The sequence below is a fragment of the Lepidochelys kempii genome, chromosome 5, assembly GCF_965140285.1.
Source record: "Lepidochelys kempii isolate rLepKem1 chromosome 5, rLepKem1.hap1, whole genome shotgun sequence".
Classification (NCBI taxonomy): domain Eukaryota; kingdom Metazoa; phylum Chordata; order Testudines; family Cheloniidae; genus Lepidochelys; species Lepidochelys kempii.
In genome coordinates, this window is record NC_136384.1 from 136,162,700 (window position 1) to 136,190,563 (window position 27,864).

The following is a 27,864-nucleotide window of genomic DNA, read 5'->3' on the forward strand; positions in this document are numbered from 1 at the left end:
TGCATTTTAGACAGACAATCTTAGGAGGACATCTACACGGATTTAAGCATGAGCTATTTTGTGCAATGATTTCCCTTAACATCTCCTTTTCCCTTTACAGGGGGCACTGAGCAGGAAAACGGGGCACACAGCCTTCCCCAAGTGGGCACTGGATCTACTTACTACATTAGGAGGTGCTTAAAAACAAGTTTCCTCTTCTCCCCCTGTGATAGGCAGAACATAATCCAATCTACTCCAAAACTGATTTTCCCAGCCTTGGACCCGAGAGCCCACTATTTTGCACGACAGTGAAATCAGCACTGATCTCACCTCCTCACTGGCGGTTTTAGCAGAGGACCAACTCAAGCATGAGATATGCTCCTCTGCTCAAGATTAGCTCGGTTCTTGGACTGACTTTTACTAAATCAACAAGTGCACTTTGGAGGCGTACCAAATCTAGAGTAGGGGCCTCAAAACCTCCTCAAAGCATTCCCAGGCAGCTCCAGGGTCTCTAAAATTTGTCCATTAATGACCTCTCCACTTTGTAGGAGGCCCCAAGCCCCTCCACAGGGGAAGAATATTAAAATATGCCAAGTCCCCATTGATGAGGGATTTGGCAGTGCATTTTTAGAGAGATTGGAGCCCTCTGGTGAGGCTCCTTTCTGGAGACTGACTGTTGCCACATAGAGGGGAGGCCCTACCTGTGGGACTGTTGAAGAACTCATTTTCAGAAGCCCAGAGATGCCCTATGCAGGAAGGGGACTGTCTAGCCCAGAGAGCCATCCTATTAATAAGCACACTGGCATTTAGCGCAAGGAAAACCAGGAATGTAGGGAGAAGAGCCAGAGAAGAGATGGAGATGTGAACAAAGAGATTCAGAAGAAGCAGAGATGAGATAGAATTGTAGAGAAAGAAAACAGACTAAGATCACATGCGGATAGATTAACTTGAGGGATTTAAGGAGCTGTTAAAACTCCCATTTGACTGAAGCAGAACCAAATTAAAACAAAGATTAAAACAGAACTGGTAACCACTGCTATACATGCGACTTTGTACAGACTCCCACTTGAAGAACCCACCATTAACAAAACAAAACACACACCAGTGAAAGTCAGCCTCAATTCATAATGGCTGAGCGACCGTGTTGTTACTCGGCAGGCTTCCGCCACCGAATGCAGAGGCTCTAGCAGCGATCCCCTCGTGGAGCATGCTAGGTCTCCGGAAGTGGCTTGCCCATTTCTGTGGGCACCTTTTTAAGGGTAGTGGTCTTAGAGGCCGTTTCCTTTACACTTGAAGTGCCAGGGAGATTTGTATTTCTATTGGAAGAATGAAGAGAATTCACACTTTTTGGAGCTCTTCTCACATTCAGGATTCCGGAAGGAAGGGAAGGTGGATGGAGTAAATCACAACAAAATTAGGTGCTATCTTTCAAAATGAATGCGGTGCAGGGCTTTGGGACCTTATACATGCTTTTCTGAGGCAGTGGCTGTGGTGGCATCTTTAACTACCAGGAGCTGGAGAAAATTTGAGGGGCCATCTGTAATCTGAATAAGGTGGTGTGGATGCAACAACAAACTTCCATCAAGAATGCTGAATTTTTCAGGTAGAGTCATCTAAATTTGGCTTTGTTTGAATGACAGAGCCCAAGAATCTTGTTGACTATGGGCAACAAAAGCGCCTAGATTCATTAGTATGGCACTCTGACCTCAGGAACTGCATTTTTGGGCTGTGAAGCCTGGGAATGAGAGACAGATACAGACATATACATCCATCAATGCTTCTCCAAAGGTGCTTACCTTGCAGTGCTACAGGTAGGGCAGAACCCTTAGTGTGGATGTGCCGAGGCAACATACTAAAAAACCCTCCACAGTTACTAGTAAATAGCTTCTCTCTAGCGTTCAAGAGTCTGATTATACCAATATAATTGAGACTGTGTGCAGGTGTGTAACTGTGGTACCTTGAATACCTTGCCTCCATAGATCCATCCTGTAGTGGAAGGCTTTGCCAGCCTTCTAAAAAGACCCTATTTAATAACGGGCTCTTCATTTTAGCAAGGAAAGGTACAACGCAATCCAGTGGCTGGAAGTTGGAAGCTAGACAAATCCAGAAGGGAACTAAGGTGTAAATTTTTAACCAATGGAACAATTTTCCAACGGTGTATCTTCTATCACTGATAAATTTTTAAACCAAGATAGGAAGTTTTTCTAAAAAAGATCTACTCTAGGAATTCTTGTAGGGACGTTCTCCGGCCTGGGCTATACAGGAGGTCAGGCTAGAGGACCGTAACAGTCTCTTTGGGCCTCAGAATCCATAAAAGCAATGGCAATTGGAGATGCTTGAGCACCCCTTTGCAGAGCAGTGGTTTCAGGCCTGCAGGTATAAGACTGAGCACACCCTAAGCTGTCACTGGTTTCTGCAACGCATTGAAATATCTATTACGAAGTCCCGGCTGGGAAAGAAGGCATGGGGATTTGCACAAGCACGTATTTAAACTAATCTTCCTCATTTGACAAGGACTTCTGCAGATCCACATTCAATTTAACAGTACAATACAAGAAAAGGAGGACAGAGAAGTACTAACCGAAGTGTTCAAGAACTTCTCTCCTAAATGAGATGCTGAATTAAGAATAACTTTGCATGAATGGAACTCCAAATTCCATTGTACATCACACAAAGGGCAACACTCCATTAAGCATGCCTTGGAATGGAAGCCTTAGGGCCTCTCAAAGAGGAACCCCAGCTCTAGTGTAACAAGTCTGAACACAAGGTCCAATCCACTTGAACCAGAGTTAATCTTCATCCGAAAAACATTATCTCCAAAAACTAGAGAGCCTAGGCGGCTTTACAGGACACCTTTCCTAAATGGAAATAAAAGCTCTGTGTTCAATAAGTTTACACAAGTCTCAAACTTCTTCAGGAAGTCTTAGATTTAGGAATGAAACTTGGTGCATAAATGGAATAAATAGTTTCCCAACTCAAGATGGTGACTCTTTTCCAGACAAAGTGTTTTATGACTCCCCTCCCCCTCCCTGCATGTCCAACCCTGAACATTGGCAGAAACATTTTTTTTTAAAACTATAACCATACCCGGAACTACTACTTATGTAGGTTCTAAAAGCAATTTTGATGATAAAGGTTCAAAATTTTAAAGCTACACTAAATTCCATGTGGTGGATGAGCGCGCTCATCTTGCTGAGGAAAGAAGTTCCACTGTGTTTGAATTGGGTAAATACAGACTTTAGGAATAAACGAATATTACTGAACACACACCTGCCCCAGAGATATGAGAATGTTCAAGGCTTCTGCAACTAAGCAAGGTTTTCCTCCTTCAGAGAAAGGCAAGACCTGCCAAGCTCCTCACTAAAGAAAGTCAGCTGCAAGTTCTTGTCACTGAGGTATCAACTCATCTTGCTTACCAGGCCAGTCAGTACCGTCCAGATAAGTGCACCCTGAATGAAGGTGTTGTTGGACCTACCTCTTCCTTCTGTTGAGACATGAAGGCAACAGTCCCACAGTTCAGTCTGAGGTTCCCTCATACTGACTCATGATCTTCTGATGCCTTCCTGATGAAGTCGATCAACAAGAGGAAATGCCTCCACATTTCCTCTATCAACTTAAAAAAAGCCCAACTGTCAAATTTTCTGAGGAACACTTCTACGCTGTCATGCATGGGGAGGACATTTCCTTCCAGGCCCGGAATAGGAAAAGATTTTCTAAAAATGCATGTACTGTCATGCGAGTTGAAAATACAAAAGGAAATGCCCGAAGATCAATGGCGTTGACATTCCCAGTTTAGGTAACCAGATCTGGTTGATTTTTCAAGACAAGTTTCTTCTGAAAGAAGTCATTGGGTTTATTTTTCATTGACAAGTGTTTAATTTCCAGATATGGCAACAACCTTGCACGCTTTTGGTAGCCAACACTTCAAAACACATTGCGTTTTCAAACCAATATAAGACTGTAAGTCATATTGGTCATTGTATTTTTGCATTTTCTTTTGTCTGAGCCAAAACAAACAGCTTACCACTGTCCTTGTCATTAAAGGATCCATATTTCCAAATAACCCCTTCGCCAGCACAGAGCTACAGATAAAACTGAACATAGGAAGTGTAGTACCCTTAGGCCTTAATGATTCCAGCCAACACATCGTGCACCCCAATTCAATGATGTTGATCACGGATACTTGCACTTTGCGTCATACATAAATGGATGGTTACAAGAATAACTAGTTCTTCCAAGAGACTGTTGTCTCTATATATTCATATAGGAGATGCAATCCCAGTGGGGCTGAACATGGGGCCACCTGAACCCACTCCTACAACATCAAATGACCAGAGCCAAAGTTATAAAGGGTCTTGTGGGTCCAAATGCATCACTTCCTTCTGCCAATTCCAACAGAACTCAGTAGGAGGAAAGGTGGGCAGCCAGTATGAACAAAACATTAGCATGGCTCCTCAGCAACACAGGCTATTATGAGCCCATCAGACCTGTCTTCTGCTTACTTTGCTGGCTCCACATAAGACAAAGTCAACTCAAGCCTTAGTCCCTTACCTTCAAAGCACTCCATGGGCTGTGCCCAGCATATCGGAGACCACTTAAAGCTCCAGGACAATGATTGTGGAGACCTCTGCTCCTCAAGCAAAATAAATCTATCACCAGAGTAAGTTCATCTTCTAAGGAGACAGTTTTCTCAGGGGCTGGTCCAAGATTGCAGCAAGCTTCCATAGGGACTAAGGACAGTCATAAATCTCACCATCTTCTGCTCCAACTGCAAGGCCCCTTCTTCAAGCTTGCCTTTGGTAATATAAGCATATTATACTGGATAAACAATTTTTTAAAAAAATGTTCAGTTTCCCCCAAGAAAGGATTGGAGAAAGAATGAATTACCCATAACAGATGTTGGTCATCTCACTTAATGTACTTTGGGAAAAAGTGTTTGGAACAACACTCCCAATGAGCCACAGTTACTATGGTATTTACCATTTACATCTATTCCTTGAGCTGGCATCAGTATAATCTCAGTTCTGGGTTTCTAGTGAATTATTCAACCACCAGACTAGGAAGGTGGGCTGGGAAGTACTTTAGATTTCAAGAAATGCCTTCCACCTAGGTAGGTTTCAGAGTAGCAGCCGTGTTAGTCTGTATTCGCAAAAAGAAAAGGAGTACTTGTGGCACCTTAGAGACTAACAAATTTATTTGAGCATAAGATAAGCACCTAAATGCTCAGTCAAGAAACTAGTGATGTGTAAATGCACATACAGGAATCTAGGCTGAGCACCCCTGCAGATTTCTATGAACAAGCAGGCCCTGGGACAATAAACTTCAGACCCTGAAGTACTGACACCCCAATCAACTTCCATTTTCAGTTAGCAACATTTGCCTAGATGGAGTAGGTTGAATGGAAACGGAGTTCCTTTTATATCAACTCCCAAAGGCTACAAAAATTCCAAAGAGTAAAAAAATGCCTTATGTCATATCTCTCAAACTCAGAGCCTTATTGACATGTAAGGTATTAAAGTCTAGCTTCCCTGTGACGTAAGATTTTGGGAAGAGCATTACGAGATTGTTAGTTGCATTACAGTACAGACTTGAGTCTCCAACCGACACCAGGCCTACACACTGTACTAGGTACTACATAAAATGAAAGACAGTCCCTGCCTAAAATGTTTTACACTGCCCTGCTTCCCCAGACCTTGCCAAGGCTGCAGCCGAAACAAAAACTAGAAATCAGAAGATGATGGGCAAGTACAAGCAGGAAGTATAGACCATTTTCTTGGCTGTTTAGCACAGTCCCAGAGATAGACATGATAGGTGAAATGTTGGGGGAAATGAAGGACCCTGCGTTTTTATTTCAAGGTTGATGAAACCCCTTCTCCTCTAACAGGAGGTCTTCCACATGGCCATGAGCTGCAGGTGAAAGGCTCAAGGTTTTCAGGCAGCAGTACTGTCAGAAACAGATGATGCCACCTTATAAGGTGAAGTGTCAAACTAGGTATAGGATATGCACTACACACTCCTCAGTCACCAATTCCTTTTACTGAGTATCAGAACAACTGCAGGCAGGCATAGGGAGCAGCTTTTCCTAAAGACGAAGCTAGTACCTGGCCAGGACAGCTTGACTTTGGGCCATATGACCATTTAGCTGGATCGAGCACATTATAAAGGGATAAAGCATGTTTCCCTCTCTCCTTGGACTCCAGGATATCAAACAAAGCAGTGTGTCTTTTCCTGCACAGCTAAAGTTTCCAGTTCCAGACTCTGTTTTATCAACTCCTAGACTTGTCTGAAAACATCAGGTGGTGAGATAGTTTTCTTTTATTTCCTCATGAGAGGCCAAGGAGGAAACAACCCTTCTCTTACCAAAAAGGGAGAGGTCACACATTTCCTACCCCTTCCTCCTCCTCTGAAGAAGTGCATTAGGAATACTGGTCAGAGGGGGATGATGCCACAGATAACGGAGCCATCTTTGATCCACTCTGCCACAGCCTCAGAGTTCATGACAGAGACAATGTCTTAATTTCCTTGAGAGAGAAAGGCAGGGAAAGGAGAGCATCCTGTTTGTTTTAAAGCTGTTATTTTATGAAGTCCAATACCCACCCCAAGTGGGAAAGAGGACCTTCTCAGAAGGGTCACACACCCATGTGTAAAATGAAGGACAAAGCAAAGTGGCCCTAGAAGAGATGCCCCAAATGTTACAGAAACAGAGTACTCCTCTGAGTCCACGGGAGAACAAGAGCCCTGGGATGTCAAAGCACCTCTGCTCTGAAAGCTGACCTGATGAACCTTACAACCTGTGCAAGGGCACAGAGACGGACCAGAACCCAGAGAACCTAGGCACAATATCCACAGGCTCCATTAGCGTCTTCCCAGAAGGCTGCAAGTAATTTACATATATAACATTTACTTGAATTTTGCCAGCTGATATATCCCACATCCTCGTGATATAAGAATATTTCCCCCTTAATTTATATTCTCTTGCTTTTTCTATCATTTATTCTCTTCTCATGTCAGACAGAAGAGAAGGTAGGAGGCCTAAATGCCTCAAGTGGAGGACGAACAAGCCCAAGGAAAACATTTGAAATCCAGGGTAAAACTAAAACTCTTGCTGTTCAACCAGTGAGGCAGGTCACAATTGGAGAGTGTAAAGGGAACCACCAGACAAACTATGTTCGTATTAAAAAGTCTGTCATCCCTTCGGCTACTCATTACTCTAGTTACAACTTTGACCATTTCAAGTATTATCGTTTGCTAATTCTCTCCCCTCACCCCCCATATTCATCTCTTCACACTGCTTTACTGCCCTGATACAAGTTGATTGTTTTTAAATTGGTTCATGAAAGATGATATACATTTATCAGAACTATAATGTTCTATTATTATAATGATAATCAGGAGCATTAGTTGTCATTTTATGTCTAGTGGGACTTGTCACTTGAGAGAGCATTTTTCTCTGCTTTGTATGAATAGTTGCACTTTTTCAAACAGAGCTAAATATTCATTCACAAATCTCCTAGTGATCAATAGCCAGAAAAGTTTGGAGTATAAGAAAACACTTCCTTGAAAAAAAATCTGTATCCCTCCCTTTATGTTAAAGGAAAAAGCTAAATGTAAGAACTATTAGAAAAGGTGTTTGTCACATAGATGGTTTAAAAAAAAAGATCAAATATTTCTATTAAAAATATTAGGAGCCTCTGTGGGAAGACCACCAAAAACTTACTGTGCAAATATGAGGCCAGTATTCAAACCGTTGGAGTAAGGCTGTATTAAGTTCCTCTTCGTATATCTCTCTGTAAAACTGTGGCATCTTCGATAGCCAGATACCATTGCTGTACTTATTCAAAACTTCTTTAACACGATTCTGAACTTCGTTTATGTTAGAATTGGAAGGGCCAGTGGGGATTCTGTGCGTTTCTGAAACTGGCTCATTCAAATTATCTGTAAAGATGGAAAAAATGAAAATTTTCAAAGTGGCAATGTTGTTCTACAATTTCCTTTTAAAGAACATAGAATCATAGAATATCAGGATTGGGAGGGACCTCAGGAAGTCATCTAGTCCAAGCCCCTGCTCAAAGCAGAACCAATCCCCCAATTTTTGCCCCAGATCCCTAAATGGCCCCCTCAAGGATTGAACTCACAACCCTGGGTTTAGCAGGCCAATGCTCAAACCACTGAGCTATCCCTCCCCCCGCCCGTAGCATTTAACTTCAGAAAGGGGAACTACATAAAAATGAGGAAGCTAGTTAAACAGAAATTAAAAGGTATAGTTCCAAAAGTGAAATGCCTGCAAGCTGCATGGAAACGTTTTAAAAACACTGTAACAGAGGCTCAAATTAAATGTATGCCCCAAATTAAAAAACAGAGTCAGAGGACCAAAGTGCCACAGTAGCAAAAACAATAAAGTAAAAGAAGCCCTTAGAGGCAAACAGGTATCCTTTAAAAATTGGAAGTTAAATCCTACCGAGGAAAACAGAAAGGAGCATAAACTCTGTCCAGTCAAGTATAATTAGGCAGGCCAAGAAGGAATTTGAAGAGCAACTAGCCAAAGACTCAAAAACTAACAGCAAAACCTTTTTTTAAGTAAATCAGAATCAGGAAGCCTGCTAAACAATCAGCAGGGCCACAGGACGACTGAGGTGTTAAAGGAGCACTCAAGGAAGAGAAAGCCATTGCAGAGAACCTAAACAAATTCGTTGCATCTGTCTTCACAGCAGGGGATGTGAGGGAGATTCCAAAACCTGAGCCACTCTTTTTAGGTGACAAATCTGAGGAACTGTCCCAGACTGAGGTGTTGGAGGTAGTTTTGGAACAAATTGATACACTAAACCAGATAGTATTCACCCAAGAGTTCTGAAGGAACTCAAATATGAAATTGTAGAACTAACAACTGTGGTATGTAACCTATCATTTAAATCATCTTCTGTACCAGGTGACTGGAGGATAATTAATGTGATGCTAATTTTTAAAAAAGGCTCTAGAGGCGATCCCAGCAATTATGGGCCAATTAGCCTAACTTTAGCACCAGCCAAACTGGTTGAAACTACAATAAAGAACAAAATTATCAGACACAGATAAACAAAATTTGCTGGGGGGAAGAGTCAACATGGCTTTAGTAAAGGGAAATCATGACTCACCAATCTATTAGAATTCTTTGAGGGGGGTCAACAAACATGTGGACAAGGGTGATCCAGTACATATAGTGCGCACAGATTTTCAGAAAGCCTGTGACAAGGTCCCTCACCAAATGCTCTTTAGTGAAGTAAGCAGTCTTGGTATAAGAGGGAAGGTCCTCTCAAGGATCAGTAACTGGTTAAAAGACAGAACACGAAGGGTAGGTATAAATGGTCAGTTTTCAGAATGGAGAGAGGTAAGTAGTGGTGTCCCCCAAAGGATCTGAAGTGGGACCAGTGCTGTTCAATATAGTCATAAATGATCTGGGAAAAGGGGTAAACAGTGAGGTGGCAACATTTTCAGGCAATACAAAACTACTCAAGATAGTTGAGTCCAAAGCAGACTGTGAAGAGTTACAAAGGGATCTCACAAAACTGGGTGACTGGGCAACAAAATGGCAGATGAATTTCAGTGTTGACAAATGCAAATAATGCATATTGGAAACATAATCCCAACTATACATACAAAATGATGGGTTCTAAAATAGCTGTTACCACTCAAGAATGATCTTGGAGTCATTGTGGATAGTTCTCTGAAAACATCCACTCGATGTGCAGTGGAATCAAAAAGCTAACAATGTTAGGAAGCATTAGAAAAGGGGATAGAGAAGATAGGAAATATCATAATGCCTCTATATAAACCCATGGTACACCCACATCTTGAATACTGCGTGCAGTTCTGGTCGCCCCATCTCAAAAAAAAGATATATTAAAATTAGAGGAAGTACAGACAAGGTCAACAAAAATGATGAAGGGTTTGGAATAGCTTCCCTATGTGGAGGGAATAAAAAGAATGGGACTTTTCAGCTTGGAGACGAGACAAGTAAAGGATAGGATAGAGGTCCATAAAATCATGAATCGTGTGGAGAAAAAAAAAAAGTGTTATTTACTCCTCCACATTGTTGGGATTTTGTGGTTCCCAATAACCACCAAATGAGTCAGATGGTGGGCAGAATCAAGGGTTCCCAATCCGACAAGACTTTCTTCAATGAGCACAGAGGGAGAGCCCCTGGTACAAACATCAGCCAGAGTCCCCCCCAGCAAGGAGCCCCTCCCATTGCTAGTTTATAGCACACAAGTTACATAACACAAACCTCTAGCCAATCACATTTAACCTTTCTACATATAGCTCTGTTCATCACATGCTTATACTTCTCCACTCCACATGTTGAGCTCGCGCCCCCCCCTTTGGCCTTTTCTAGAATGTTCCTAGGGTGGTGAACCACAGCATGCTTCTTTATGCACACATACCTTCTAAATCACATTTTGCTTAAAATGAACACAAGCATACCCTTCAACGTAACACAAGAACTGGGGTCACCCAATGAAATCAATAGGCAGCAGGTTTAAAACAAACAAAAGGAAGAGGTTACTTACCGGTAACTGGAGGTTCTTAGAGATGTGTGGTCCCTATCTGTATTCCACGTGTGTGACTTGTAGGAAGTAATCAGTGCAGAAGTGGCTGCGGGACGCCAATAGAACCAAGCTGCATCGGTCACTGCTGCATGTTATGGTTTAGTGTGCTTTGAATGTGTGGATAAGTGCCACATCGCTGCTCGACAGATGTCCTGCCAGGACAGACCTGCAAGGGAGACTGAGGCAGCAGTGCAAAATGCACTGCTACCCTGCCAGGGAGGAGGTAGATTGGAGCATTTGTAGCATTTGAGGATGCACCCTGAGACCCATTTGGAGAGTCATTGGGGTGAGGGGGGCTTATCCCTTTGCCCTTTCAGCAATGGTCACAAAGAGATTAGTCAACTTCCAAAATGGGCGAGTCCTGTGGCGGTAGAAGGCTAGTGAGCCTCGAACATCAAGGGAGTGCAGGACTCTTGTCAGCGGGGGAGGTGTGCATCTTTGGATAGAATACTGCCAAGTGGATCAATTGACTGAGGTGGAACTCAGACACCACTTTAGAAAGGAATTTGGGGTGCAGTTGTAGGAACACCTAGTTCTGGTGGAATATACGGGGGCGGGGGGAGAGAGGGAGAGATCTGCCATCATGGCTGCAAGCTCACTGACCCACCTGGCCAAGGTAACGGATACCAAGAATGCCACTTTCATTGAGAGCTGGGAAAGGGAGCCTGTTGTCATTGGTTCAAAGGGAGGTCTTGTGAGGGCAGAGAGAATGAGATTAAGGTCCCATGGGGGTGTGCACTGGTGGAAAGGGTTTGAGTAAACCTTTTAGGAAGCAGGACAGTGGTAGGGTAGGTAAATATAGATGTGCTGTCCATGGGGGTAGAAAGGTGCTAAGTGCTGCTAAATACACATGGAGAACAGAGCCAGACCCAATGTCTTGAGGACTTAGTTGAGAACGATGGCAATGGTCACCATGCTCAGAGAATAGTGGTGGCAGTGGGCCCACTCTAGGAAGCATCTCCATTTAGCTCGGTAACAGGTCCTAGTGAAGTCTCTCCTACTTTGGGTGAAGATTTGCCAAAAGGACAGAGCAAGCACTGTCTACGCTTGATGCCCATCCAAATACCAGGCTGTGAGGTGAAGAGGGTCTGGATTGGGATGGCTGAGTCTCCCCCAATCTTGTGTGAGGAGATTTGGGAGTGTGCAAAGGCAGAGTGCTGTCTGGACGGAGAGTCTGAGGAGGTCTGTGAACCAGAACTGCCAGAGCCAGAAAGATGCTATGAGGACAGTGCCACTGTCCTCGTGAATCTTGCATAGCACCTGCAGTAGCAGGGGAAGGGGGGAGAAGGAGAGAAGGCGTAGCAGAGGTCGCCCATCCAGGGAAGGAGGAGTGTGTTGCCTTGAGAGCTCTCTTCTAGATTCTTTGGAGTAACAGAGCGGGAGCTTTTGATTCCAGGGAATGGCAAAGAGATCCACCAGGGGGTTCCCCACTTTACGACACTTTGTGGCATCGCATAGCTCCCACTTGTGGTCGAGGTAGAGAGTTCTGCTGAGCATGTCGGCCAGGGAATTCTGGGCCCCTAGTAGGTAAGCAGCCTGAAATGTCACCTCATTGCAGATGCACCAGTTCCATAGCCAGACCAACTTGGAGCAGAGGGAGGAAGACCTGGCACTGTCTTGTTGATGTATAACACTGCCATGATGTTGTCGGAAAGGAGCTGAATGTATAGGAAACGTATGAGCAGGAGGAAGGCCTTGCATGCCAGGACTGTCTGAAGTTCTAGAATGTTTTGTCACACAGCGTTGATTACCCTTGAGCTGCGTGGTGGCTTAAGTGGGCTCCCCATCTGGCGAGGGAGGTGTCTGTCATGATGGTGGCTTGTGGTGTGCCAATCATGATCTTGGAGGGAGCGGACCACCACGTAAGGGGGTCAGCATGGTCTCTGGGATGGGGACCCTGAAGTCAATATGGTCTGTTGAGTTTGTAAATGGAGAGAAGCCAAGCTCGTAGACAGCACATATGGAGCCATGTGTGCAGCATCATGGAAGTGAAGGCCACCATATGCCCAAGGAGGGAGAGAGAGTGGCAGACCATGGTGTGTAGTCTGCAACATAGGTGTGCAATGAGGGCTGTCAGCGCTGCAAAGCAGTCAGGTGAAAGGAAGGCCCAGACCACAATAAGAGCCCAGCTGCACGCAAATGAAATTTATTGTCTTTGTGGGTATCATCAACAACAACTTGTCCTCGTTGATGCAGATACCCAGAGATGCTAGGAGACATGAGACAGTGGATCATGGAGAGTGCCTGCAATCGAGATAGCACCATCAGGAGCCAATCGTCCTGCTAGGGGAATACTGAGTAGCCAAGGCGTAGCATCTGGGCCGCTACCACAGCAAAGACTTTTGTGAATACTCTTGGCACCATCGCTATGCCAAACAGGAGGACCTGAAATTGGTAATGGTGGTGCCCTACCCTGAAATGGAGGTGAGATGGGTGGATGCCCACATGGAAGAAAGTGTCTTTCATGTCGAGAGCTGCGAACCAGGCTCCCTGGTGCAGGGAGGGCATAATCAATGCCAACGTCACCATGCAGAGTTTGGACTTCCTGAAAAACATATTCAGAAACTGATGATCAAGAATGGGGCGGCATCCTCCACCCTTTTGCGGAATGAGGAAGTATGGTGAGTAGAACCCTCTCTCTCTGTACTGAGGCAGGATGGACTCTATTGCCCCCTCCCCCTAGAGAAGCAGAGCATCTACTTATTGTTGGAGGAGCAAATGATGGGAGGGGTGCCATGGGGGAGGGTTAGGTAAGGAGGCGATGAAATGGGAAGGAAAGGAAAGGAACTCTATGGAGTATCCATGGTGGATGACCTCCCGTACCCAACTGTCTGTGGTGATCTTGCACCCATTGTGGGCAAATAGGGAACGACAGCCCCCAAAGATGACATGGGGTGCTGCGGGTGGTATTGAGCGAGGCTTGCAGGTATCAGCCTTTGGCTGGCAGTTGGAAGAGGGTTGAGGAGGTGGTTGTGGCAGACAATAGTTGTCAGCATGGTGGCTCTTGGGGCAGATAGTAGGCAGGATAGGGTGTGTGCAGCTGTGGGCAGGTTGTATCTGCTGTCTGCGTCTAGGGGTCAGAGTATATATGCCCAGGGACCATAGTGTTGGTCTAGAATCGTTGAGAGTGTAGGAATTCGCCAGTCTTGTCGCTGAAGAGTTTATGCTCATCAAAAGGGAGGTCCTCTTTCATATTTTGGACCTCCCTAGGGAAGCCAGAAGATTGTAGCCACAAGTCCCTTCGCACGACTACTCTGGTGGCTAGAGACAGAGGATGTTGGCCACATCCACAGCTGCCTGGAGGGCCACCTTGGTGACCAGTCTCCCTTAATCTACCAGCACCTGGAATTGCTCCTTGTGTTTGAGCAGGAGTTTGTTCTTGAACTCTGCTAGCATATTGTAGTTATTAAAGTCATACTTGGCTAGCGGATACTGATAATTAGCAATACGGAATTGATGTCCTACAGAGGAACAGACCTTCCTACCCAGCAGATTTAGCCTCTTAGCAGTCTTGTCTGGAGGGGTGGATTTTTGTGGATGCTGTCTTGCCCATTCTGAAGATGCTTGGACACCCAGGGAGCTCAGGGGTGGATGGGTGAACAGGAAAGTTGCCCCCTTAACTGGTAAGTAGCGTCTCTCCACCTCCTTAGGTGTGGGTTCACACGAGGCTGGTGTGTGCCACACCGCATGCGCCAGTTCCAGGATAGCCTCATTGATAGGGAGGACTACACTAGATGGCCTTTGAGGTTGGTGGATGTCCAACAGCAGATGTTGTGAGTCCTGAACTTCTTCCAACAGGACTTCCAAGACTGCAACCACCCTCTGTAGCAAATCCTGATATTGACGGTGATCATCCGGCAGAGAGAGCTGGGAGAGGAACAACCACCTCATCCTGCAGCAAGGATGTGCTGGTTGGGACCAGAGGAGGCGGCGGTACTGGTTCGACGTCCTCCTCTTCTTCAAACACCAGTAGAGCCGGCGGGAGTACAGAGGAACCTGAGATAGTGTGTGGCATCTGTGGTAGGAATCCCAGGTTCCCCAGTATGGCCAGAAGGTGAGGTCAATCAGTGGCAGCGGGTGCCACAGAAGTGGCAACAGGTCTCCTCTGTTGGCTCCTATGCCAAAGAGTAGGGTGGGCTGGGTTGCACATCCGCACTCCGGTGTGGAACCGATGAAAGTGATGCTTCTGCATCAGAGAATTCTTAGGAGATGGAGACCTGGTCTAGCAATGGTGGAACTGTTGGTATCGGAGGACTGTGGTGTGGTGGCAGTGGGATAGGTTTCTCTAGCAGCAGCAGCAGGGGTTTATCCTCCCGTGTAGGGATGTCATGGGTAAGCAGAGAGCCCGAGAGAAGAGGCAACTGCAAGTAAGGGAGGATTACCTCCACTACCAACAGGAAGGTCTCTGTGCAGCCAGGGGTCTGTGGGGTACCAAGGGAAACACTCAAGGGGCCTGGCAGTATCTGTATGCCCAGCCTGTCTGGCAGATGTGGGTTACCAGCAGAGTGGGTGGTGTTGCATGCACCAGTGAGCGTTCCAGAGGCTTGGATGCTGAGATAAGCGTCGGTACAGGCAGATCCTGTGCGCGTTTGGCCTTACCCTCCATTTGTGGGATCTTGGGTGATGGTTTAGCCAGCTACACATGCATTGTCTCACCCAACCTGGCTTAGCTCATGGAGGAAACCCTGCACTCGTGAGCAGTCCTCTGCGGGACCTGCTCTTGTGCCTGAGAGAATGTTTTCTGGTCTCATGCCAGGACTTGTCCTTGGCCTTGGGTACTGTCGGTGCGGCACTCTCTGCTAGTGGTGGCTGCTGTACGAGGCAGGTTTGGGGAGGGGGGGGTGCGGGGAGATGGGGGAGTGTCTCAGATCCTGGCCCAGCTGTGCCTGGGGCTGCATAGCTTCCGCCATAAGGTATTTAAGGAGGCAGAGCTCATGGGCTTCCCTGATCCTGGGCAGGAAAGACTTACAGATGGAGCAGAGTGCCACGATGTGTGCTCCAGAGGGAAGAAGGAGCAGGAGCATGGGCAGGAGGCAGGGTGTCGATCCATGAAAGGGAAAAAAGAACTTCTACATTAAGTACACTGCACAAAAACTTACCTGTAAATCTACCTACAACTATGTACAAAAAAGAGCAACTCTCAGCAGACTAAGAACGCAAAGGAAAAAGGGGGTTCCAACTCAGGCCATGCAGCAGTAAAAGGGAACTGGAGGGGTGAAGACCCACACTACCTCTTATGCCCCTGTGGGAAGCACGAGGAGATGTACTATGCGCGTGCAAGTCAATGGACATTGTTAAGGAACACTTCCAGACTCAGGAGCATGGCGCGCATGCACACACACGTGTGGGAAGACACATGGGGACCATCACTTGAAGTAGTAGTACTTCTTCACACAACGCACAGTCAACCTGTGGACCTTGTTGCCAGGGGATGTTCTGAAGGCAAAAACTAACTGTGTTAAAAAAAGAATTAGATAAGTTAATGCAGGATAGATACATCAGTGGCTATTAGCCAAGATGGCCACGTTCTGAGCGTCTCTAGCCTCTGTTCCCTAGAAGCAGGGAGTGGACAAAAGAACAACATGAGGGGGAAAGGAGTCCAGGAGAGCTGGCTGTATTTTAAAGAATCCTTTATTGAGGTTACAGGGACAAACTATCCCGATGTGTAGAAAGAATAGTAAATGTGGCAGGTGACCAGCTTGGCTTAGCAGTGAAATCCTTGCTGATCTTAAACACAAAAAAGCAGCTTAAAAGAAGTGGAAGATTGGACAAATGACCAGGGAGGAGTATAAAAATATTGCTCGGGCTTGCAGGAGTGAAATCAGGAAAGCCAAATCACATCTGGAGTTGCAGCTAGCAAGAGATGTTAAGAGTAACAAGAAGGGTTTCTTCAGGTATGTTGGCAACAAGAAGAAAGTCAAGGAAAGTGGGGGCCCCTTACTGAATGAGGGAGGCAACCTAGTGACAGAGGATGTGGAAAAAGCTAATGTACTCAATGCTTGTTTGCCTCTGTCTTCACGAACAAGGTCAGCTCCCAGACTACTGCACTGGGCAGCACAGCATGGGGAGGAGGTGACCAGCCCTCTGTGGAGAAAGAAGTGGTTCGGGACTATTTAGAAAAGCTGGACGAGCACAAGCCCATGGGGCCAGATGCGCTGGATCCGAGGGTGCTAAAGGAGTTGGCGGATGTGATTGCAGAACCATTGGCCGTTATCTTTGAAAACTCATGGTGATCGGGGGAGGTCCCGGATGACTGGAAAAAGGCTAATGTAGTGCCCATCTTTAAAAAAGGGAAGAAGGAGGATCCTGGGAACTACAGGCCAGTCAGCCTCACCTCAGTCCCTGGAAAAATCATGGAGCAGGTCCTCAAGGAATCAATTCTGAAGCACTTAGAGGAAAGGAAAGTGATCAGGAACAGTCATGGATTCACCAAGGGCAAGTCATGCCTGACTAATCTAATTGCCTTCTATGACGAGATAACCAGCTCTGTGGATGAAAGCAGTGGATGTGTTGTTCTTTGACTTTAGCAAAGCTTTTGACACAGTCTCTCACAGTATTCTTGCCAGCAAGTTAAAGTATGGGCTGGATGAACGGATGATAAGGTGGACAGAAAGCTGGCTAGATTGTCGGGCTCAATGGGTAGTGATCAATGGCTCCATGTCTAGTTGGCAGCCGGTATCAAGTGGAGCGCCCCAAGGGTTGGTCCTCGGGCCGATTTTGTTCAGTATCTTCATTAATGATCTGGAGGATGGCGTGGATTGCACCCTCAGCAAGTTTGCAGATGACACTAAACTGGGAGGAGAGATAGATACGCTGGAGAGTAGGGATAGGATACAGAGGGACCTAGACAAATTAGAGGATTGGGCCAAAAGAAATCTGATGAGGTTCAACAAGGACAAGTGCAGTTAGGATGCAAGAATCCCATGCACCTCTACAGACTAGGGACCAAATGGCTAGGCAGCAGTTCTGCAGAAAAGGACCTAGGGGTTATAGTGGATGAGAAGCTGGATATGAGTCAACAGAGTGCCCTTGTTGCCAAGACCAATGGCATTTTGGGATGTATAAGTAGGGGCATTGCCAGCAGATCGAGGGACGTGATCGTTCCCCTCTATTCGACATTGGTGAGGCCTCATCTGGAGTACCATGTCCAGTTTTGGGCCCCACACTACAAGACGGATGCGAAAAAATTGGAAAACATCCAGCGGAGGGCAACAAAAATTATTAGGGGACTGGAACACATGACTTATGAGGAGACGCTGAGGGAACTGGGATTGTTTAGTCTGCAGAAGAGAAGAATGAGGGAGGATTTGATAGCTGCTTTCAACTATCTGAAAGGGAGTTCCAAAGAGGATGGATCTAGACTGTTCACAGTGGTAGTGGATGACAGAACGAGGAGTAACAGTCTCAAGTTGCGGGGGCGGGGGGGAAGGTTTAGGTTGGATATTAGGAAAACCTTTTTCACTAGGAGGGTGGTGAAGCACTGGAATGCGTTACCTAGGAAAGTGGTGGAATCTCCTTCCTTGGAAGTTTTTAACGTCAGGCTTGACAAAGCCCTGGCTGGGATGATTTAGTTGGGGCTTGGTCCTGCTTTGAGCAGGGGGTTGGACTAGATGACCTCCTTAGGTCCCTTCCAACCCAGATAGTCTATGATTCATTCAATGATTGCTTGTTCAGTTCACTCCCTCTGAATCACCTGGCATTGGCTGCTGCCAGAGAACAGGATACTGGGTAGATGGACCAGTGGTCTGACCCAGTAGAACCATTTTTATGTTCTTAGATGGTACAATTATCTTGAGACAGGTAGGAAGAACACAAGCCAACTATTAATATTTGAGTATTATCAAGTATACAAATCTAAGCATAGCGTCACTTAAGGTAACACTGACTAGAAACATTGTTATTACACACACAGAAGAATACAGTCCTGTTTGCTTCATATTGAATGGGATGTTGAAGTATTTCCAAGAAATTATGCATCTTAAACAGTTAAGATTGAGAACTGGAGGTTAGTCACTGTAAATGGAAGCTCTTTGAGATGTATGGTCCCTATCCGTATTCCACTACCTGCCCTCCATCACATCTTCCTTGAATCCTGTTGGATATGCAATAAGAGGTGGAACTGCAGAAGCGTCGACCCGCACTGCCTCATATATCCTTTGTCAGTGCGCAAGGAAAGCTACTGCACGTGTGCAGGCCAACGGACACTGCTCTGAAAAATTTCCAGACTTGGGCGCATGGCACGCATGCATACCCACGTGTGCAATATAGACTGGGACCATACATCTCAAAGACCCTCCAGTTACAGTTACTAACCTCCACTTCTTCAAGTGATTTTTCACATTTGCTGTCTGGTCACTCTAGATACTGGGCTAGACGGACCATTGGTTTAATTCAGAATAGCTCTTTTTATGTTTAATTAGTTTATAATTACATTACCAATTAAGCAGGCTTCCTCAGAAAATATCCTGGGTGGGTATATTGGCTTTTATCAGTCTTTCACTGTTAAAATTGTTTTGTACATAAGACAATACAAGGCTATAAACATGGTTCAGGTTATGAATACACGCCTAATCCAAAGTGGAAAACCCACATACCATTTGAATCCACTGAAGAGCTTCTGGACAGATGCACTTGAAGTTCTTTCTGAAAACGTGGTGGAAGAGTTAATCTTTTTTCAGGCCTAGAAGATCAAAGGAAACATCTTTAATTCTATTTCCAGTCTAATCAGTACTACATCTACTCACAAAAACAATATCACAAGAGTCATTTATTTATAGTTATCTTTTTGTTCAAAATTAGGATTAAAGTAGCAGTCTCATTCAGAAGATGGATTAGGAGTTCTGCTTGGAGGTAGAACCACTCATGGTTGTCAAGCTCATACAGCAAGAGATAAGGGAATTCACTATTACTAGAAATAAAACGTATGTGTTGGAGGCAGAAAAAATGAAGAGGAATGGGAGTTACTCAGAAAATTGCGGTTCTTTGAAGAACCGCATTGTGAAAACTCACTAAACTCAATTCACTGAGACCAAGGAAGGAGCTGCCCAAGTTTCAACTGTTAATTATAGCAGGGAGTGTTTCATGTCACTCTGAAGCTGACCACCTCTCCTAAAGCATTCCCTCAGGTTCTCAAGCTTCTGCTAATCATACCTCCTTAGGAAGGCTCAACAGACTACCAATATCAAGGCCAGAGGTGGATACTCTCTCTGGGACACCAAAGATGCTTGCACTTGATATCCATCTAAGTAAAGAATGCACATCAACTGCAAGACAAAAAATATGGCTAGTTTATCCGAAGTATTAGAAACTAGTTGCCTCATTTAAAAAAAAAAGTTCAGGAATCTTGATATTCCTTCCAAACTCGAAAACGATAACGTTGCACACTTGCGTAATTTGGGTGCCTAAGTGGCTTTAGTCTTTAGCTCTTGATTTTAACTGTCCTATACACATACGCATTGTCATCTCATTATATAATCACATACTATAATACATTAATATTAGGGCTGTCAATTAATCTCAGTTAACGCCTGCAATTAACTGAAAGCAAAGTTAACGCATACATTTTTTTAATGCGTTAATTGGATACCTGTGTTCGGGGCATGAGGTATCTGTGGCGGGGGGGCTGAAACTCCAGCCCGCAGCTTCCCATGCGGGGCTGGAGCCCAGAGCGCCCAGCCCTAACCCAATATTGGAAATTTAGAAAAACCCAAAAATATTTAAATAAATAGTATTCTAATATTGTTTAACACTTGTGATTAAACTGCGATTAATTGCAATTAATTTTTTAAATCTCAATTTTTTTAAACCGCTTGACAGCCCTAATATACATAGGTATATCATGTTATATTTCTCATACATCATTTTTCAAATATCTTACTGATTTAGGGACAAATCCCGACTTCCAAGCAAGCTGCAGGTGCTCAACACATCTCAGGATTTGGCCCTTCATCCATTTATCTGGTACACTGCAGTCTCACAAACATGTAGTGTTCTTACAAAGATGTACATTTTACTAATTTTTTCCACTACCCATAATATATCTCTAGTCCCCGTGTTGGGTTAAGTGTTTCACGGCTCTTGAACTCTCATCAAAAATAATGTCATGTTGCGACTGAAGACTGAGATGCAAAGCCTGTTGGAGAGGATGTGGGGAAGCAGGTCTTTTGAACCATCTACCTCTTGCATGGCATTTCATAGGGCCTCTATGAAAGAGCTGCCGAGTCATGTCTATGTCTAAAACAATGGGTGGTGAAACTTCCTGTTACGGGCAGGGGTGTATATCCCTTTTAGGTGAATTGCAAATTCTTGTTCAAAGGAATCACAGAGCAATATCCAAATTAGTCTACAAACCGTAAAAGCAATACAATGCAATTAATAAAAACACCAATAATGAGCTAATATTAAATTTGATTCTTAATGCTACAGGCCCCTTACCACTTATACTTTCATTAAGGTTTATAAATGCAGAGAATAGGCCCTGGCATGTTCAGACTACGTAGATTTATGCATCTTCTTTCCCTATTTCAAGAGAGTTTCTGCTCTATATTTGGAGCAGTACACCACTAGGTGTCACTAGTGCTCCATACGGCTGGCCTATGACCCCATTTTATCTTTGACTTTATGCTGCTATTGTTGTATAGTATTTGGCTGAGGAATTATGTGATAATGCTGACAGCATTATAATGCTTATTAGAGTGAAATCTGCTGGAAAGCAAGCAGGAAGTTTTAAATCAGAGTGTGTTGGGTTTTGCTATAGTATAAAAGGTAATATTGATTGAGTGAGTTGAAGTAGGCCTGAGGGTTTAACCCAGCGTTGTAGAACTGTGCACTCATGCTGTGACACAAAAAAAGTTAACCGCAGAAAAACAGGTACATGGATAATTAAGTTTTAGGTGTTTTTTCAACTAGTTAAAGAGAACTGCATTGATTTATAGGATTTAGTACAAAATTAATTGGTGCAAAGAGCTTTTGTTAGTGTGAGTCACCCGAAATACCACACACAGATTAAGGGCAAGGCCCAAGCTGTTTTACGTTCACGGAAATGGTCAAGTATGGCTATGAATATGATTAGTTATATAACTCTGTGTACGCCACCATGAAATTGGGTGTGTCCCCAGCTTGGCGTCAACTGGGTCAGTACGCTGTCTTCTGAGGGGTTTCACTAACTGATTTCTTCTATCTTTGTTTTCCATGACTGTTAAGCGTGCGTAAGTATGATCATTTTATAAGCTATTTCTCTGCTGTTTGGTTGTATTAATGAGTGGACTTATTTGGATGTTAAGTAAAGCATTTATCTACTGCTGTGTGTCTCAAATAGCCTACTCAATCACCATTTCCTGCACAGCTCCCTAGGAAGAACCTGTGTTTGTGTGTGTATGGGGGTGGGGGGGATGTGAGAAAACCTTGATCTATGCAGGAAATAGCCCGACTTGATTATGTAAAGAGTTGTCACTTTGGATGGGCTAGCACCAGCAGGAGAGTGAATTTGTGTGGGGGGGTGGAGGGTGAGAAAACCTGGATTTGTGCTGGAAATGGCCCACCTGTTGATCACTTTAGATAAGCTATTACCAGCAGGACAGTGGGGTGGGAGGAGGTATTGTTTCATGATTTCTGTGTGTATATAAAGTCTGCTGCAGTTTCCACGGTAAACATCTGATGAAGTGAGCTGTAGCTCACGAAAGCTCATGCTCAAATAAATTGGTTAGTCTCTAAGGTGCCACAAGTCCTCCTTTTCTTTTTGCGAATACAGACTAACACGGCTGTTCCTCTGAAACAGAAAACAGTGTACTTTTCCATTTTTATAAAGATACCATGCTTCAGTATGAGGTGATATTCTTGTTATTTGCTCACACTTAATATTTTTTCATGGGACAACTCCTAATTCAGTGTTTTCACAATTCCAATACAAGTGAAAAGATCCATCATATCTGCTTACACCATTCGTCAATGATTTTAGGTTCCCATGTTATGTATTTGACTTTTTTTTTAAAAAGGTACTCAAACTACATGAATTGCTCTGTAATACCCAAAGGAAACTCAAACTCAGACTGCCTTTGCCATCGTATGAGTCAGCAGTGTGCCCTCGTTGCCAAGAAGGCCAACAGTATATTGGGCTGTATTAGTAGGCGCATTGCCAGCAGATCGAGGGAAGCGATTATTCCCCTTGTATTCGGCACTGGTGAGGCCACACCTGGAGTACTGCGTCCAGTTTTGGTCCCCCCACTACAGAAGGGATGTGGACAAATTGGAGAGTGTCCAGCGGAGGACAACGAAAATGATTACGGGATTGGGGCACATGACTTACGAGGAGAGGCTGAGGCAACTGGGGTTATTTAGTCTGCAGAAGAGAAGAGTGAGAGGGGATTTGATAGCAGCCTTCAACTACCTGAAGGGGGGTTCCAAAGCGGATGGAGCTCAGCTGTTCTTAGCAGTGGCAGATGACAGAACAAGAAGCAATGGTTTCAAGGTGCCGTGGGGGTGGTCTAGGTTGGATATTAGGAAATACTATTTCACTAGGAGGGTGGTAACGCACTGGAATGGGTTACTTAGGGAGGCGGTAGAATCTACATCCTTAGAGGTTTTTAAGGCCCAGCTTGACAAAGCCTTGGCTAGGATGATTTAGTTGGTGTTGGTCCTGCTTTGAGCAGGGGATTGGACTAGATGACCTCCTGAGGTCTCTTCCAGCCCTATTATTCTAGGACTAAAAAAGGGAAAATATAGTGCCAATCTATAAAAAGGGAAATAAGGATAACCTGGGGAATTATAGACCAGTCAGCTTAATTTCTGTACCTGGAAAGATAATGGAGCAAATAATTAAGCAATCAATAAATCTGCAAACATACAGAAGATAATAAGGTGCTAAGTAACAGTCAAGAACAGATTGCGTCAAACCAACCTGATAGTTTTCTTTGACAGGGTAACAAGCCTGGTGGGTGGGGTGGGGGGGTTGAAGGAGAAGAGAGAAGTGGTAGACATGGTATGTCTTGACTTTAGTAAAGCTTTTGATACTGTCTCACATGACCTTCTCATAAACAAACTAGGGAAATGCAACCTATAACGAGCTACTATAAGGTGGGTGAAAAACTGGTTGGAAAACCGTTACCAGAGAGTAGTTATCAGTGGTTTACAGTCATGCTGGAAGGGCATAACGAGTGGGGTCCCACAGGGATTGGTTCTGGTTCAGTTCTGTTCAATATCTTCATCAATGATTTAGACAGGGGTATAGAGAGCACACTTATAAAGTCTGTGGACAATACTAAGCTGGGAGGGGTTGCAAGTGCTTTGGAGGATAAGATAGAAAATGATCTGGACAAACTGGAGAAATGGTCTGAAGTAAATAGGATGAAATTCAATAAGGACAAATGCAAGTACTCCACTTAGGAAGGAACAATCAGTTGCACACATACAAAATGGGAAACTACTGACTAGGAAGGAGTACTGCAGAAAGGGATTTGGGGGTCATGGTGGACCACAAGCTAAATATGAGTCAGAGTAATGCTGTTGTAAAAAAAGCAAATATCATTCTAGGATGTATTAGCAGGAGTGTTGTAAACAAGACACAAAAAAGTAATTCTCCTGCTCTACTCCGCGCTGATTAGGCCTCAACCAGAGTATTGTGTCCAGTTCTGAGTGCCACATTTCAGAAAAGATGTGGACAAATTGGAGAAAGTCCAGAGAAGAGCAACAAAAAAGACTGACTGTCTAGAAAACATGACCTATGAGGGAAGATTGAAAAAAACTGGGTTTGTTTAGTCTGGAAAAGAGAAGACAGAGGGGACATGATACAGTTTTCAAGTCCATAAAAGACTGTTACAAGGAGGAAGGAGAAAAATTGCTTCTTGTCCTATCCTCAGAGGTTAAGAAGAACAATGGGCTTAAACTGCCACAAGGGAGGTTTAGGTTGGACATTAGGAAAAACTTCCTAACTGCCAGATTGGTTAAGCTCTAGAATAAATTGCCTAGGAAGGGTGTGGAATCTTCATCATCAGAGATTTTTAAAAGCAGATTAGACAAACACCTGTCAGGAATGGTCTAGACTCAGACTAAGGTCAGAAGGGACCATTATGATCATCTCGTCTGACCTCCTGCACAATGCAGGCCACAGAATCTCACCCACCCACTCTTATAATAAACCCCTAACCTACGTCTGAGCTACTGAAGTCCTCAAATCATGGTTTAAAGACTTCAGGGTGCAGAGATCCTCCAGCAAGCGATCCGTGCCCCCGCTGCAGAGGAAGGTGAAAAACCCCCAGGGCCTCTGCCAATCTGCCCTGGAGGAAAATTCCTTCCCGACCCCAAATATGGCCATCAGCTAAACCCTGAGCATGTGGGCAAGACTCACCAGCCAGACACCCAGGAAAGAATTCTCTGTGGTAACTCAGATCCCACCCCACCTAACATCCCATCAGAAGCCATTGGGCATATCTACCGCTAATAGTCAAAGATCAATTAATTGCCAAAATTAGGCTATCCTGTCATACCATCCCCTCCATAAATTTATCAAGCTTAGTTTTGAATCCAGATATGTCTTTTGCCCCCACTGCTCCCCTTGGAAGGCTGTTCCAGAACTTCATTCCTCTGATGGTTAGAAACTGCTGTCTAATTTCAAGTCTAAACTTCCTGATGGCCAGTTTATATCCATTTGTTCTTGTGTCCATATTGGTACTGAGCTTAAAAAAGTCCTCTTCCTCCCTGGTATTTATCCCTCTGATATATTTAGAAGCAATCATATCTCCCCTTGGCCTTTTTTTGGTTAGGCTAAACAAGCCAAGCTCTTTGAGTCTCCTTTCGTAAAACAGGTTTCCCATTCCATGGATCATCCTAGTAGCCCTCGTCTGTACCTGTTCCAGTTTGGATTCATCCTTCTTAAACATGGGAGACCAGAACTGCACACAGTATTCCAGGGGAGGTCTCACCGGTGCCTTGTATAAGGGTACTAACACCTCCTTATCCCTACTGGAAATACCTCGCCTGATGCATCCCAAGACCGCATTAGCTTTTTTCACGGGTCTCATAGGCTATGGTTACACTGGCACTTTACAGCGCTGCAACTTTCTCACTCAGGGGTGTGAAAACAGCCCCCCGAGAGCAGCAAGTTACAGCGCTGTAAAGCGCCGGTGTAGACAGTGCTGTGCTTCCAGCGCTCTAAGCTAATCCCCTCGTGGAGGCGGAGCGCCAGGAGCGCTGGGAGAGCTCTCTCCCAGCGCTGGCATGCGACCACACTCGCACTTCAAAGTGCTCCCACGGCAGCACTTTGAAGTTTTGAGTGTAGCTATGCCCACAGTCGTCCTGTGATTAACCAATACTCTGAGGTCCTTCTAGATCATATTTAGTCCTGCCATGAGTGTAGGGGACTGGACTAGATGACCTCTTGAGGTCCCTTCCAGTCCTATGAGTCTATGATTACAGAAATCAGGGAGATTCTCCTAATTCTGCTAACTTTTTGAGGTTTACAGGGGAGGTGGTGTACAAGAGCACAGACCTAAAGGAGATGAGATTCTCATTTTTAAAAAAACTTGAGTTTCTAGCCTTCATGCTTGCAGAGAAAGGCTTGAAAGCTCTGGGTGCATGAATAGTTTTATTTTCATCCAAATGATTTCAGGTACTCATGCCACACTCACACAGGACCTATCCAGAATGTTTAATTTTCATGAGACTGACAGCAATGCCTATTAGGACTGCCTGACACTTTCCATAAGATTCCAGAATCCATAAGATCCTGCCTTCTGTTGCTTATAACTTTGCCAAACAATTTGAGCTGAAATTTTCCATGCTGGGTCTCGACTTCAGGTGGTTTAAAAAAAGAAAAAAAAAAACACTCAGCAGAAACCGTTCAGCTGTTTCCAAAAAATGAGGTTGCCCATGTTAAAACAAATTCTTAGGACCATTTCTTTGAAAGCTTTAGAGTCTTAGTGCTTTGAACCAGGGACCTGAAATTTGGCAGAGGGTGGACTTCACATCAAGGATGTACCTTTTGCTGTTCTTGTGGAAATCCAGTCAAATTTGGCCAAGTTACCTGTCTTTGGAAAAAAAAAAAAAATCAGCTCGCACATGCTTGGAGACTTTAGAGATAAGCAGTTAAAATCTGCTAATTTGACCTCACTCAGCAAGCTTGAGCCTCTCTCAGTTCCTAGTGCTGATGATGTCGCACATGTGCCATACTCACAGAGCAACTGAATGCTCCAGCCCAGGGTGGCTGGCAAAGAAGCCAGACTATCCCTGTTGTTGCTGCTTTGTGCCACGGCAGAGTTGGGCGCCAGAACTGAGAACAAGGAACCTCTTTCGTGTGCTATCAATGACTGCCCTGCTGGTGCATAGGCAGAATGGAAGAGGAAACAACCTGACTAAATGCAGAGGGGCAAGGAAAAGTTTAGGAACGGGAGTAAACTGGGAACCAGGTGAAGAAGGAGGGAAGCCTGGCTAAGAATAGGGAGGAAGATGGTAATGGCAGGTGGATGGTGCAGTGAAGGATAGGCTGGGACTGGGAGCCAGTGAGGGAAAGGAGAACACTGAGCTCAGACAAGGAGCTGTGAGGTGGGGAAATGGAGAAGGGTTGAAGGTGGGGGATAAGGAGAGGAGAGTGACGGATCAGATGGGGGAGCCTAGGGTTGGCTGGGCAAGAAAACTGGAATCAGGATGAGAAGCCTAAGGAGTGGTGACTGGATAAACAGGGAGAATGGGACTAGGTCAAGAAGCCAGCCATGGGCAGTAAAGTCTGTGCCCAGTAGAGCACACTACTCTCCAGAGCCTGGAATGGAATCCAAGACTCCTGAATCTCACCATTCCTCTGCTGCCTGCAAATGTCTATGAAACCCCCTAGCAAAATGTCCCATCCCCAACTAGTACTGATCTACAGAGGACGACATCCTACTACAAGAGAACCTCGGAGTTACAAACACCAGAGTTAGGAACTGACCAGCCCACCACACACATCATTTGGAACTGGAAGTAAGCAATCAGGCAACAGCAGAGACAAAACAAAAAAACAAAAACCCAAATACAGTACAGTACTGTGTTAAATGTAAACTACTAAAAATAAAGGGAAAGTTTAAAAAAAGATTTGACAAGGTGTTTCTGTGCTTGTTTCATTTAAATTAGATGGTTAAAAGCAGCATTTTTCTTTGGCATAGTAAAGTTTCAAAGATGTATTAAACCAACGTTCAGCTGTAAACTTTTCAAAGGACAGAGTTTTGTTCAGAGTTATGGACTGTTCAGAATTACGAACAACCTCCATTCCCAGGGTGTTCGTAACTCTGGGGTTCCACTGTACCTGCCTTCAGTTACTCAGTTAGCTCAAGTGGAG

General features: G+C 44.6%; 1 protein-coding gene across 8 annotated transcripts in view; it reads right to left on the reverse strand.

Moving 5' to 3' along the window:
- TDRD7 (tudor domain containing 7) overlaps positions 1–27,864 on the reverse strand; it is a 106,387-nt gene that overhangs the window by 45,913 nt on the left and 32,610 nt on the right. For all 8 annotated transcript variants that reach the window (XM_073346061.2, XM_073346058.2, XM_073346059.2 and 5 more), the window contains 2 exons: positions 19,157–19,242; positions 7,697–7,914 (listed from right to left, as the gene is read on the reverse strand). In XM_073346061.2, the coding sequence (XP_073202162.1) occupies positions 7,697–7,914; positions 19,157–19,242 (304 nt within the window). The remainder of the gene's footprint in view (positions 1–7,696; positions 7,915–19,156; positions 19,243–27,864) is intronic.